The sequence below is a fragment of the Zootoca vivipara genome, chromosome 6 (assembly GCF_965207765.1).
Source record: "Zootoca vivipara chromosome 6, rZooViv2.hap1.1, whole genome shotgun sequence".
Taxonomy (NCBI): Eukaryota; Metazoa; Chordata; class Lepidosauria; order Squamata; family Lacertidae; genus Zootoca; species Zootoca vivipara.
This window is the reverse complement of record NC_142589.1, coordinates 7,764,207-7,777,378: the sequence shown is the minus strand read 5'-3', so window position 1 is coordinate 7,777,378 and position 13,172 is coordinate 7,764,207. Positions and strand designations below refer to the sequence as shown.

The window sequence follows — 13,172 nt, the reverse complement described above, 5'->3', positions numbered from 1 at the left end:
ACACTGCTTGGCTGAGATTGAGTTGACTGCTCACAGTATGTATGTATTTTGCTGGAGTTGATCATTTAAAAACAATTTTTTAAATCCCAATGAAAATTTGTCAGCATTTTGTGTGAATTTCTCCAAAAAATACACATTTGTGTGCAATTTTGCCTAATGTGCACATTTTTGCAGCACAATTTCCCCAAAATTATTGCATTCTTGTCTGTTATTTTCATGAATACATGCATTTTTAATTAACATTTTACCCCAGTGCAGTTTTTACATTTTTTTTGGTCCACAATACTTGGCTGGAAAATTGCATGGCAAGATTCGGAGAAGTGCAAATTTCAAACGATGGGCTATGTTTCAGTTCCTGAGATAGTGCAAAGGAGGTAAATTCATCTTTTAATTTAAACTGAACCAGAATTCTCCCCATCCCACCCCAGTTTGAATGCACAACCACGATGCCTGCACTTCTCTGTCTAATGGGTGAACTAAAACACAGGTGTCTCTCAAAAGTCCCATTCCCCCCCACTTTGTGATGAAGTTTTCTAAAGAACCCCGCTCCATATATTAAAAAGCAAACACTGGAGGGGAAATAGAAAAATGCATCATATTGTGGAAAAATGCTTGCGAAGATGAAAAGATTAAGCAAAATTGCATACAAAGATAAGGGGGGGGTGATCTATCCCAGAGAATGATTGTTAAACCAGTGTGGAAATTGAATTCTCTGGGAGGGGAGGGGAATAAAGGAGTCTCCTAACAACTCCCAGTGCTGTTAACAAACTACACTTCCCAGGATTCATTGAGAGAAGAAGCCATGACTGTTTAAAGTCACGTCATAGTACAGGCATAGGCAAAGTCGGCTCTCCAGATGTTTTGGGACTACAACTCCCATCATCCCTAGCTAACAGGACCAGTGGTCAGGGATGATGGGAATTGTAGTCTCAAAACATCCAGAGGGCCGAGTTTGCCTATGCCTGTCATAGTGCTTTACATATGTGGTGTGACTATAGCCAGACTTGTGTGCTTTTGAGAGTTTTGTCAAGCCACCCTGTGAGGACGCTGTGCCCTAAAAGGTAGGTTAAAAATAATAATAATCTTTTAATAAGCAGATAGAAAGTACCTTTCCCTTTCCAGTGGGCATGAGCAGCAAACCCAATGTGGCCTCCGTATTTCCGGTTGAATTCAGCCATGAGTGCTTTGTAGGGGTTGCGGATCAGCAAGATGGCGGCATCAAATGCCTCAATTTCCTTCTGCCCGCTCTCGTGAGTTTTGATGCAGATTGTCCTCCCACTTCGCCAGTGGTCCCGTTCACCTTTGAACCCTGTTTGATGGGGGGGGGGAGAAGAGCAAAGAATGAGCTCTAGGGACAAATATGGGAAGATGGAGTAAAGCTAAAGAGTAAGAAAAGAATGAAATGAGACCCAACAAACAGCTTGCCCTCTAAATGTCCATTCCCTGATTCTCAGCATTGTTGTCTCTGCTATCTCTGATCAGCTGATTTTCCTGCGTTCTCCTTGACATCTTTGTGGCTCCTTAGAAACACAAATCTTTTTCTCCCTTACCACCGCCCAACAGGGCCGAATGAAGTGAGGGTCCAAAAGATTTGTTTCAATTGTGCCTTCCTGGCTAAGACATTTCAATGGGCTTCGTAACTCAGAAAATGGTGGTTTATGTGCATGTGTGTGTGAGAGAGAGAGGCAGAGAGAGAGAGGAGCTCTGGCGAGAATTCTTAAAGTGAGGAACAACACTTGAAAAGCACTTGACGGGAGCCAACCAGCCAACATCCGTAACCATCCTGCCCATTAATGTCAAATGCCCTTTGTCTGTCTCCACAGATTGACTCATCTTGGGAGTTTATAGCAGTTTGTTCATTAAAGAAAGGAGAGAAACTGGGGGTGGGGGTGAGAGGACACCCAATGCCATAGTAGCTGAACAGAAGGTGATGGTGTCATGCCACATTCCAGAGCAACAGAGGAATGGTCTGTTGGGGATGTTTAGCCTGGAGAAGAGGAGGAGGAGAAGAAGAAGAAGAAGAAGAAGAAGAAGAAGAAGAAGAAGAAGAAGAAGAAGAAGAAGAAGAAGAAGAAGAAGAAGAAGAAGAAGAAGAAGAAGAAGAAGAAGAAGAGACGAAGAAGAAGAAGAGGAGGAGGAGGAGGAGGAGTTTGGATTTGATATCCTGCTTTATCACTACCTGAAGGAGTCTCAAAGCGGCTAACATTCTCCTTTCCCTTCCTCCCCCACAACAAACACTCCGTGAGGTGAGTGGGGCTGAGAAACTTCAAAGAAGTGTGACTAGCCCAAGGTCACCCAGCAGCTGCATGTGGAGGAGCGGAGACGCGAACCCGGTTCCCCAGATTACGAGTCTACCGCTCTTAACCACCACACCACACTGGCGTGGTGACATGAGAGCCATCATCTGGTACTTTGGGGCTGAGGTGAATCATGGAACTGTAGAGTTGGAAGGGATCCTAAGGACCATCTGGTCCAACCCCCCCCCCCGGCAGTGCAGGAATCACAACTAAAGAATCCCTAACAGGTGGCCATCCAACCTCTGCTTAAAAAGCTCCAGTAAAAGAGAGTACATCCCCCTCTGAAGTGGTTCATTCCACTGTCAAACAACTCTTACAAAGTTCTTCCTAACATTTTAGTTGTCATCTCATTTCTGGTCATTTGAACCCATTGGTTTGGGTCCCACCCTCTGGAGCAACAGAAAACAAAGTCGCTCCATCTTCCCTGGGACAGCCCTTCAGATATGGCTACAAAGATAGCTATCATGTCACCTCTCAGGCTGCTCTTTTCCAGGCTAAACTTTTCCCCAACTCCCTCTGTCATTCCTCATAAGGCTTGGTCCTTCCCTTTGCTGGGGCAACACCTCTGCTTCTCTAGAGCTTTCCAGGGTCCTGAAGGCTCCACCTCTGGACACCTGGAATGTTCTGCATCCTGCCTCCCTGCATTGATCTGCTTCCTTGCGAGGGTCCAGCTTCTCTGCAAGTGACATTTAAGGCAAACAAAGCCCTTGGTGAGCATCCCCTCAAGTGAGGGGTGGACAGAACTCCCTTTGCAATCCCTTCATCAGTTGGCCCAGTAACCAGTTTCCTTTGTAGCAGACAGTGGGCATCTGTCAGCACAATTTCATCTGAAAACCATCTGCTTGGCTCTCAGTCAACACAGTCAAAGACTGACAAAGCTCTGCGATGTTGGGAGGAAGGACAGATTGGGACACTAACCCATGCTGGCTACTATTTCTAGCCAACGTGGAGAGATCAGATGGCAGGAGATACAAGATATTCATTACATACATGTAATTTGCTTCCTCCAGTTAGAACATGCACAAAAGAGTTTCATGGCAGCTGCTTTGCTCATTGCTCAGATATGCATTGGACCCAGCAAGGTAAGTGGAGACTGGCTCAGAATAAACAACCGTAAGCTACCATCTCTGATATCTGGCCAGCAAAAGCAAACAATCATAATGATTGACCACCACAATTATCATGCGGCAGTGAATTCCGTAGGTTTAATCTCATATCAAGTGCTGTAACTGTAGTGCTCATACACGAATATAATAGCTATACATTCTAATTCTAAATAAATAACTGTAAAACTTTGTTGCTGTTGTCACACAGGCTGCAAACTTGTGCAATCAGCCCAAATTAAGGAACATAATAGGACTGACTTCTGAGTGGGCATACATAGGATTGGGTTGCATATGTGCCAGGTATTAATTTCAGTGCTTCATTACGAGTCATCATTGCTGCTATCACGTAGCATGACAATGACTTTTATTACCACCGGGAATAAGTAACTCTTGGGTTTTCTAATACCCGCTGGCAGCGAGCTGCACGGGGCATGTAACGCAAGACTGATGGTTAGCAAATAAGAGCAGCTCTCCTTGATCAGGCCAGTGGCTCATCTAGGTCAGCATCCTGTTCTCACAGTGGCCAGCCAGATGCCTGTGGGGAAAGCAACAAGCAAGACCCGAGCACAAGAGCCCACTCTTCTCCCTTGGTTCCCACTCTGACTGTGGAGGCGGAACATAGCCATTATGACAGAGCATAGCCTCTGACTTTGCAGGTACATGTCACAGAATCATAGGATTATTTGCTCCCAGTACGTTTCCGAGCACAATTCAAAGTGTCGGTGCTGACCTTTAAAGCCCTAAACAGCCTCGGCCCAGGATACCTGAAGGAGTGTCTCCATCCCCATCGTTCAGCCCAGACACTGAGGTTCAGCGCCAAGGGCCTTCTGGCGAGAAGCGAGGTTGCAGGGAACCAGCTAGAGGGCCTTCTCGGTAGTGGCGCCTGCCCTGTGGAACGCCCTCCCACCAGACGTCAAGGAAATAAACAACTATCTGACTTTTAGAAGACATCTGAAGGCAACCCTGTATCAGGGAATTTTAAATGTCTATTGTTTTACTTTTTTTTATTTGCTGCAAGCTGCCCAGAGTGGCTGGGGAAACCCATTATTATTATTATTATTATTATTATTATTATTATTATTATTATTACCCCAAGGGTCATCTGGTCCAATCTCCTGCAATGCAGTAATCACAACTAAAAAATCCCTAGCAAATGGCCATCCAACTTCAAAATCTCCAAGAAATGTGAGTCCATCATCTTTAGACTCTTGAGAGTCCCATGGACTGCAAGAAGATCAAACCTATCCATTCTGAAGGAAATCAGCCTTGAGTGCTCACTGGAAGGACAGATCCTGAAGCTGAGGCTCTAGTACTTTGGCCACCTCATGAGAAGAGAAGAATCCTTGGAAAAGACCCTGATGTTGGGAAAGATTGAGGGCATTGGGAGAAGGGGATGACAGAGGATGAGATGGTTGGACAGTGTTCTCGAAGCTACGAACATGAGTTTGACCAAACTGCGGGAGGCAGTGCAAGACAGGAGTGCCTGGCGTGCTATGGTCCATGGGGTCACGAAGAGTCGGACACGACTAAACGACTAAACAACAATGTGCCACTGTCAAACAGCTCTTACCACCAGGAAGTTTTCCCTGATGTTTAGTTGGAATCTCTTTTTTTATCATTTGAATCCATTGGTTCAGGTGTCACCCTCTGGGGCAGGAGAAAACAAGCTTGCTCTGTCTTCCATGTGACTGCCCTTCAGATATTTGAAGATGGCTCTCATATCTCCTCGCAGTCTCCTCTTTTCCAGCCTAAACATCTCCCACTCCCTCGAACATTCCTCATATGGCTTGGTTTCCAGACTCTTCATCATCTTGGTTGCCCTCCTCCGTACACATTCCAGCTGGTCCTCCTTAAACTGGGGTGACCAGAACTGGAAACAGGGCTCCAGGTGTGGTGTGCCTGAGACAGAATAGAATGGTAACCTTCCTTGTTACAGTGTGGAATTTCATCTGCCAACCTTTCATTCCCATGGGCTGCCTTGTCCCTGTCCCTTAAACCGCCTTAGGGGGAGAAGTAAAGGATGAGCTTGTTGCCCATGAAATATTAACTCCATAAATAATTTCCCACAGGAATGGAAAGATAGATGGCCTCTGAATCAGCGAGGGCAAGGAGAAAGATGATGATCCAACCCAAAGCATACAATCACACATCTCCACGCAAGACAGAGAAATGTGCTCCATTATTCCAAAAAGCTTTGAGCTGCAGTATTTGCTCTGGAGAAAGCCCCATTTGTAATAGATTTCTTTCTTGCCCAAACAAGCAGAGTGCCTGTGTGTAGGAGAGATTTACTGTACTGCTGTGCCAGGGAGTCTTCTCAAACAATAGGAAGACTTGGGGTGAAATGACCAGCTTTGTCATAGGATTATGACTGAGCTGGAGGAGTCTTAGGAAAACCCAACTCATATCTCTCTCTCTCTCTCTCTCTCTCTCTCTCTCTCCCCTCACAACTGAAGCATAGCTGTCAAGTTCTCCCATTTTTTAAAGGAAAATTCCCTTATGCTGAATAGGCTTCCTAGCGAGAAAAGGGAAAACTTGACAGCTATGAACTGAAGCCGAAAGCTGTCACCTGACCCTTCTCTCTCATGACGATCTCCAGCCATTGGTGCTGCTGCTATGATGTCATGGACCACCCAACCCAGCTTTGAAGCTCACTGAGTGAGTTTGGTCTGTTCAGCTAACATACCTCTCAGGGTTGTTATGAGGATAAAATGGAGAGGGAGTGAAGGGAGGGGTTTGCCAATTGTATTATTGAGCTAAATCTGATCATATAGTTGCATTGTATAATTCTGATTGTGTGGCTTAGCCCCCCCCCCCAACATCCCTGGGATGTCTTGCTCAAAATGCTTTTTCTTTGCCTCTCTCTGTGTGCCAAAGTGTAATGTAAGTGAGACAGCTTCCTATCAAGGTCGAATAAGCTGGCCTTGTCTGGAACACAGAGAAAGCCATATCAGCGGGTGAGCTTGACGCTGGAAGCTGCTATGCTTGACACATAGTCTTACTCAAGGCTGAGTCAGCATGTGTTTATGCACAGGACCGGACACGGATCTTTCTTATATGTACTTGTGACCCCCTTTGTGTTTATGAGAAGAACAGGATACGGATTTTCCTAATATGGATTTGTAACCTGTGACCCCCTTGCATGCGCACATTTACAGAGGAGGGGGAAAGGAGCCCAAGAAGTGTATAAGAAGCTTTGCAAATTTGTGTTTCTTTACTCTTGTCGTGAAGCTTGATCACCGAGAGTCTCTTAAATTTAAGAATTAAACTCTTTCTCTGGATTCAACCCCCGGTGTCATTATTGGCTGTCTCTGTCCCTGCCTGGGCACAACTTAAAGGACCCTTAGTAGCTGATAAGGCTACATGAGAGAACTATGAATCTGCTTAAAACGTTTTTGTTCAAATAGGCCTACCCAGATATGTAAAAAGCTGGTGTGCGTTTAAATCGGGTTTTGGGTTATCATGGTTCTGATTATTATTTGTAGGTTTTAAAAAGTTGTTATTTATTGTTTTCCTGATAATTTTATTGTTTTACCCTTTTTGTAAACCACTTTGAGGTATTGTTCTTTTTAACCGTCAAATGGTATATAAAAGGAAGATTTTACAACCTGCATCTTTGCTAACCCAAAGATTGCATGATCCTTTTTGTAAGGAAACCAAGTACTTTTCTTTTTAAGTCATTTCGAACCTTTTTTATTTTATTTTCATTTTACTGTCAATGGATGGAGATTTGTTTGCTGGAACTTCTGGAAACCAAGTAACACATCTGGAAACACAGATGCTAAGCACCTGTGATTTATTCTAGCCTAAGTATTTTGATGCGGAGTGTTTGTTCTAAGGTGGATGAGGTGGATGCAAACCTAACCAAGTTTTAAAATGCTTGGAGTGATCACCATTGTGCTTAACTCTGCTACTGGAGAACAGGCATCCCTCTTCCAAACCTCTCTGTCCAACATTATGTGCATTAGAAGTAATTATAAATCTGACTGGGAATTTGATGCTGCTTCTCCCCACTACCACCCCAGACATTTAAAATGGAGTCCTGACAGAAACATACCAGGGGTGGGAGGTTAAATTGACTGCTCCCCACTCCCCAAAACATTTGGCCTCTTTCACACCAGGATCTGGAGATATTCTTACTTCTCAATTTGCACTTCTCTGTTTAAGACTGTTAATCCTGCTCCCTGCTCTTACTAGCTGGTTTTATGGTCACAGACAAACTGCATGTAGCTGGGCCTGACTGAATCATTAAGTCGAGGCTCTGCACATTCCTCGTCTCCCTGGGAGAATATCGGAGAGTGATTGATGTAATGGGGCTTTTCTTTGGTACAGTATTCTGAGACGGCCTTGAGGTTTCTCCCCCTGGTTCCCTAGGAAGACTCCTCTTGTTAACTGATCTGCCTTTGTATACCATGGATATTTTAAAGCTCTGACGATGCAGAACTTCCAGGGGAGTATCGCAGTTGGTTTCCAGGCAACCGATCGCAATTCACATAAAAGGGTCTGAAGTCAGCCTGTTTCGCAGTGGCTCCCGGCCCTGGGAGAAGGAGCAAACTTGTTTTCTTCTGCTCTAGAGGTTAGGACCCAAACCAATGGCTTCAAGTGACAAGAAAGGAGATTCCGCCTAAACAGCAGGAAGAACTTGTTGACAGCAAGAGTGTTCAAGAGACCATAGATAGTCATGGCTTCCCCCAAAGAATCCTGGGAGCTGTGGTCTGTTAAGGGTGCTGAGATTTCTCAGGAAACCCTTATTTCCCTTACAAGAACTACAATTCCCAGAGTAATCTGGGAAGAGGGACTGATAGTTAAGCTACTCTGGGAATTGCAGCTCTGGGAGGAAAACAGAGGCCTCTTGACAACTCCCAGCATTCTTTGGGGGAAGCCATGACTGCAGGGCCGGCTCGTCGTAGACCCCCGGTGGGGCAGGGCACCATGGCGCCGGCCCGCCAGGAGGGCGCCGCGAGCTGCGCCCGCCCGCTGGCCGGTCGGTCCGCCGGTCCGCTGCGCACCTGTGCGCGGCGCCCACCCGCCCACCGCGCTGGGAAACGGGGCGGAAGGGTGCCGGAGAGATCCGGCGCACCATGGCGACAGGGGCGCTTAAGACGGCACTGCATGACTGTTTAAAGTATTATCATAATGTTTCGAGTGGATAGTGCAGATGTGGATTAATTACAGGAAAGGGTTTCAGCCCCCCTTCCTGATTCTTTTTATATTAAAAACACCAATAAATTCCAAAAGAAAACAAGCACTCCCCTCTCACCTTTGTTATAAAGAGAGCCATCAAAGTAGTAGCTGCCAGTGTAGAAACCTGTTGCCAATTCAATGAGGTGCCGTGCCCAGGTATTGCCCGCCCCAGGGAAGCTTGCAAGGGCAACAAACTGCTTGGCCCGAGCCGTTAAAAATCTCCGGTCCATACAGCGGTTATCTGTGAGCAGATCAAAATGAAGGCGTTAGCTAGGAATGGAGGGATCCTGCAGTCACTGGGAGGGAAAAAGTGCACAAAACACCAAGTTACTCATGAGGTGGCCAGCCTTGGACATCTCCTGGGAGAGAGAATCCTAAAAGTGAGGGGACAACACCGAAAAGGCCCCGCCTGTCTCTGCTGGTTTCTTTATTATGTTTTCATTCAGAAATCACTTCCTATAAAGCATCTTGAAGTGATTTCACAATAAAATTAAAAACATATTGTTGTATGTGTCACAGGCGCGGTAGCAGCTACTCTAGAGTAAAGACTCCTCACGACGTTGCCTTTTCATGCTTTTGTTCAGTGAAAGCTATTTACAGTGCAGAGTCAGTACTATGTACATGTTGTCAGTCTGGTTCAGAACCTCCGAATGGGGCTTCCCGCGTTTTCCTCCAGCAAAGTAGCCTGGGAACATTGAATCTCCGCCCACGCCGCTTTTTGCGCAATTCTGGCGTTGGCGGGAGCGGTCTTCTGGTCACACTTTCCCTGCTTCCCATTTCCTCTCCTGAGCGGAGCAGTGGCTCTGATACCTTACCTGAGCCATGCTTCCTGATTCCCTGCTTGAGACATCCCCCTCCCCGCTCCCACTGGCGCTGGGAGATGAGCTTGAGCTCAAGAGGGGAGGAGGCTGTCTGTAACTGCTCTCCCTCACAGTATGCACCTCAATCTCTGAGTGGCAAGAGACACCAGGCGTTTTCCTGCACCTACCAGGTGGTTGGTTTCCTTGGAATGAAGGCTGATGGAGAGACTACTGCAATGTCCTCTACGTGGAGCTACCTTTGAAAGTGGCCAGGAAACTACAACTAATCCAGAATGCGGCAGCTAGACTAGTGACTGGGAGTGGCTGCCGAGACCACATAACACCGGTCCTGAAAGACCTTCATTGGCTCCCAGTACATTTCCGAGCACAATTCAAAGTGTTGGTGCTGACCTTTAAAGCCCCAAAAGGCATCGGCCCTGTATACCTGAAGGAGCGTCTCCACCCCCACCATTCAGCCCAGACACTGAGGTCCGGCTCTGGGGGCCTTCTGGTGGTTCCCTTCCTGTGAGAAGTGAGGTTACAGGGAACCAGCTGTGGGATGGAACACTGGGGCAGACAAGTCACAACAGTTCCTAGAGTGTCCATTAACAGGAACTCACCTGGAGGGACTTCTGACTAAGTCCCTGTTCCCCCAGACATGCAAATGAGATGGTTTAGCTGGGACAAAAGCCCCTAGCCAGCAGCCATTCTCTCTCTTAGCCATCTCCTCTTCAATGGGAACACGTCTCCAGAGAATCTACAGTTAGGATGGTTCTCCCTCTTGGCCTGCTGCCAAGAGTGAGACCCGATGGAGCCTCACTTTACTAAGTAGTCTCCAGTTGTATATATATTTGTAACTTTTCTAAGCAAGCCTGCCTTTCTGAGATTATGCTGTTAACTCAGGATGAAACTGTAAGTAAACTCTATATTATTTTATAAACACTGTGTTGTGTATTTCTTTTAAGAGGGACAAAGGGGACTTTGTCAGGATGTATAATATTGAAGTATAATATTAAAGTATAAAGTATAATATTATTGTACAGGTTTTAGCAAACCTGAACGCACACGCTTTGCTGCGCACAAAAGGGGAATGTCACTCTGCTGATATTGGAAGCTTGTTAACACAAGCTTGGATAGGATCTATCTAATAATATATCCTAATCCACATCCCTAACATTCCCACACCAGCCAGAGGGCCTTCTTGGTAGTGGCACCCGCCCTATGGATGTCAAGGAAATAAACAACTACTGTATCTGACTTTTCAATGTTTAGGTATGTTTCTAATGTTTGATGTTTTATCGTGTTTTTAATATTCTGTTGGGAGCCACCCAGAGTGGCTGGGGAAACCCAGCCAGATGGGTGGGGTATACATACATACATACATACATACATACATACATACATACATACATACTGGGGTGCAAGTAACAGTATGCATAGGATTTGCTGCTTAAGTTATTGGAAGTTTGTTCCCCTTGAAATCCACAGCACTCAAAGCCATTGTGAACGTCTTACGTCCATTTCAACAGAGCCAAAAGGAGATTTGTCTGAATGCAACACATAGAAATGCAACGCATGAACAAGTCCAGAGAGGGAACTGAGTTAATAGAGTAAGAAGAAGAAGGGAACAAGGGGGAAATGGAGAAAGGAAGCGGCAAACCGCTTCTTGCAAAAGTTAAACAGCGGTTTCCTGCATCTAACCAACGGAGCTATCTATCTGATGGAAGCCGGAACTACGGTAATTACTGTTTCATTCCAAAGCAACATTTATATCTTTGGTAATTAAAAGAATTAAAAGGATGAGGTTTCTTTTTTTTTTTTTTACACCAATCACACTACCCTGCATCAGGTACACAAAATCCTAACAAAACTGACCCCTTTCCAGTCCTGGGAGGAGCACGGGAAACGTTCGCACAACACACCTACACACTGCAGCCGACACACTTTTGTCTTGCGACACACAGTTTGGAAAGCTCTGCTCATTTTCCAGGTGCAAAAATGCAAATAAATCATATTTCTTAAAGCTACGGCAGTCTCTGCCTTGTCTCAATACTCCAAAGGAACACAGACCCTGGGTGAGTGCTGGGAACCCACTGGAATCCTGCTACTGCTCAGCAGAGACTGGGGGAGACCCCCAACTTTTGTAACAATATCATATACAGTACAGTGGTACCTTGGTTTACAACCATCATCCGTTCCGGAGGTCTGTTTGTAAACCAAAAATGGTTGTAACCCAAGGCACGCTTTCGCCAATGGGGCCTCCAAAAAATTTTTGTTCGTAATCCTATATAATAATATGCAAGTGTCTCTGCGTCCAGATTCCCTGTGTCCCTGTGTCCGTGCTACTGTGCATGTGCCCCACGGACACAGGGATTGGACGCAGAGACTTGACGCACACACACACGCTCTCCCCACCCCCACCGCTCTGCCTACCGTTTCCCTCGCAGTCCTCAGAAGAATCGCGGCCTTCTCCTGGGCGCCCACCAGCCAGCTGGGCTCAGCGGAACGCCCCGACGAAGCGGCGGCCATGGGAGGGGCCAATCCCCCCCCACGCACCGCCGCCGCCCAAAAAGGCTGAATGCTCTAGCGCCCGTTTATTAAACAGGCTGAATGACACTAGTAATAATAATACAAGGGTTGTAATCCAAAAAAAGGGTTGCAAACGCACTTCCGGGTTTGACGTGTTTGTAATCCAAAACGTATGCAAACCAAAGCGTATGCAAACCAAGGGATCACTGTACACAAGAGTTCTTCAACCTCGGGTCCCCAGATGGACTACAACTCCCATCACCTTCAGTCAGCTTAGTCAATTGTCAGGGATGATGGGAATCGTAGTCCCATTGTTGGCTGAAGAACGCTGATCTACACCAGCAATGACTCTCTAAGGATTCAGACGGGAGTGGGGGGTGAGGATCTTCCCCAGTCCTACGCAGGTGCCAGATGGGTTGAGAATAGGACCTTCTTCCTGCAAATCACTTCCATACAAAGCAGCCTGCCCACCCCTTTCTACCTTGAACTTGAGTCTGATAAACGATGAAATACTTGGAGGTGCCGCAGCTCTCGAATTCCTCGCCGTTGCATTTTTGGGAGCAGAGCTGCTCGTCTTCCCTCTCGTGCAACGTGAAGAGGGTCGTAGGGAAGCCGCAGTAGCAGGCGGTGGCAGCCAGCGCCGCGAGTGGGTATTCCTGGTGGAAGCAACAGGGGAGAATAATTTTGTGCAATGCCTTTGAGGAGGAGTGCAGTTAGAATCATAGAACTGTAGAGTTGGAAGGGTCCCCGGGGGGTCATCTAGTCCAACCCCCAGAATGGGCAGTGGTGCAGGATGATGGAAGTTGTAGTCCCTCTGGAAGGCCACAGCAAAGAAGAGGAAGTACCAACAAAGGAGGAATGGATAACTAAGGTGATAGACTATGCCGAAATGGCAAAGACGACCGTGAAAATCCGGGACAAAGATGAAAAAAAAAGTTTATGCAAGGCTGGGCTGAATTTATAGAATATCTTAAGGTCCACTGTAAAGACTTAAAAAACATTAGCAGGATTGACATAGCATCTATGAAGTAATGTGGATTAGGGTCATCAATGGACTTGTAATGAATGGAAAACTAAAAATGTGTAAGGTAATAAAGGGGAGAAATTGGAAACTCTGTCTCTAGAAAAGATGAATAAGTAAGTACCAGTAATTTGGATGTTAAATTGTTATTGAAAATTGAAAATAAAATATGAAAAAGGGAAGGCCACAGCAATATCTGGATGCCCTCATCGTGTTGGGCACAGCTGTGGGGTCTTGG

The 13,172-nt window shown here is 46.1% G+C and overlaps 1 protein-coding gene across 1 annotated transcript in view; it reads right to left on the bottom strand.

The window, feature by feature from the left end:
* The window catches only part of WSCD2 (WSC domain sialate O sulfotransferase 2), a 50,016-nt gene that overhangs the window by 5,135 nt on the left and 31,709 nt on the right, over positions 1-13,172 (bottom strand). Inside the window, exons 5-7 of the mRNA XM_035119701.3 lie at positions 12,395-12,569; positions 8,661-8,825; positions 1,109-1,309 (exon numbers count right to left, since the gene is read on the bottom strand). Coding sequence (XP_034975592.3) covers positions 1,109-1,309; positions 8,661-8,825; positions 12,395-12,569 — 541 coding nt within the window. The remainder of the gene's footprint in view (positions 1-1,108; positions 1,310-8,660; positions 8,826-12,394; positions 12,570-13,172) is intronic.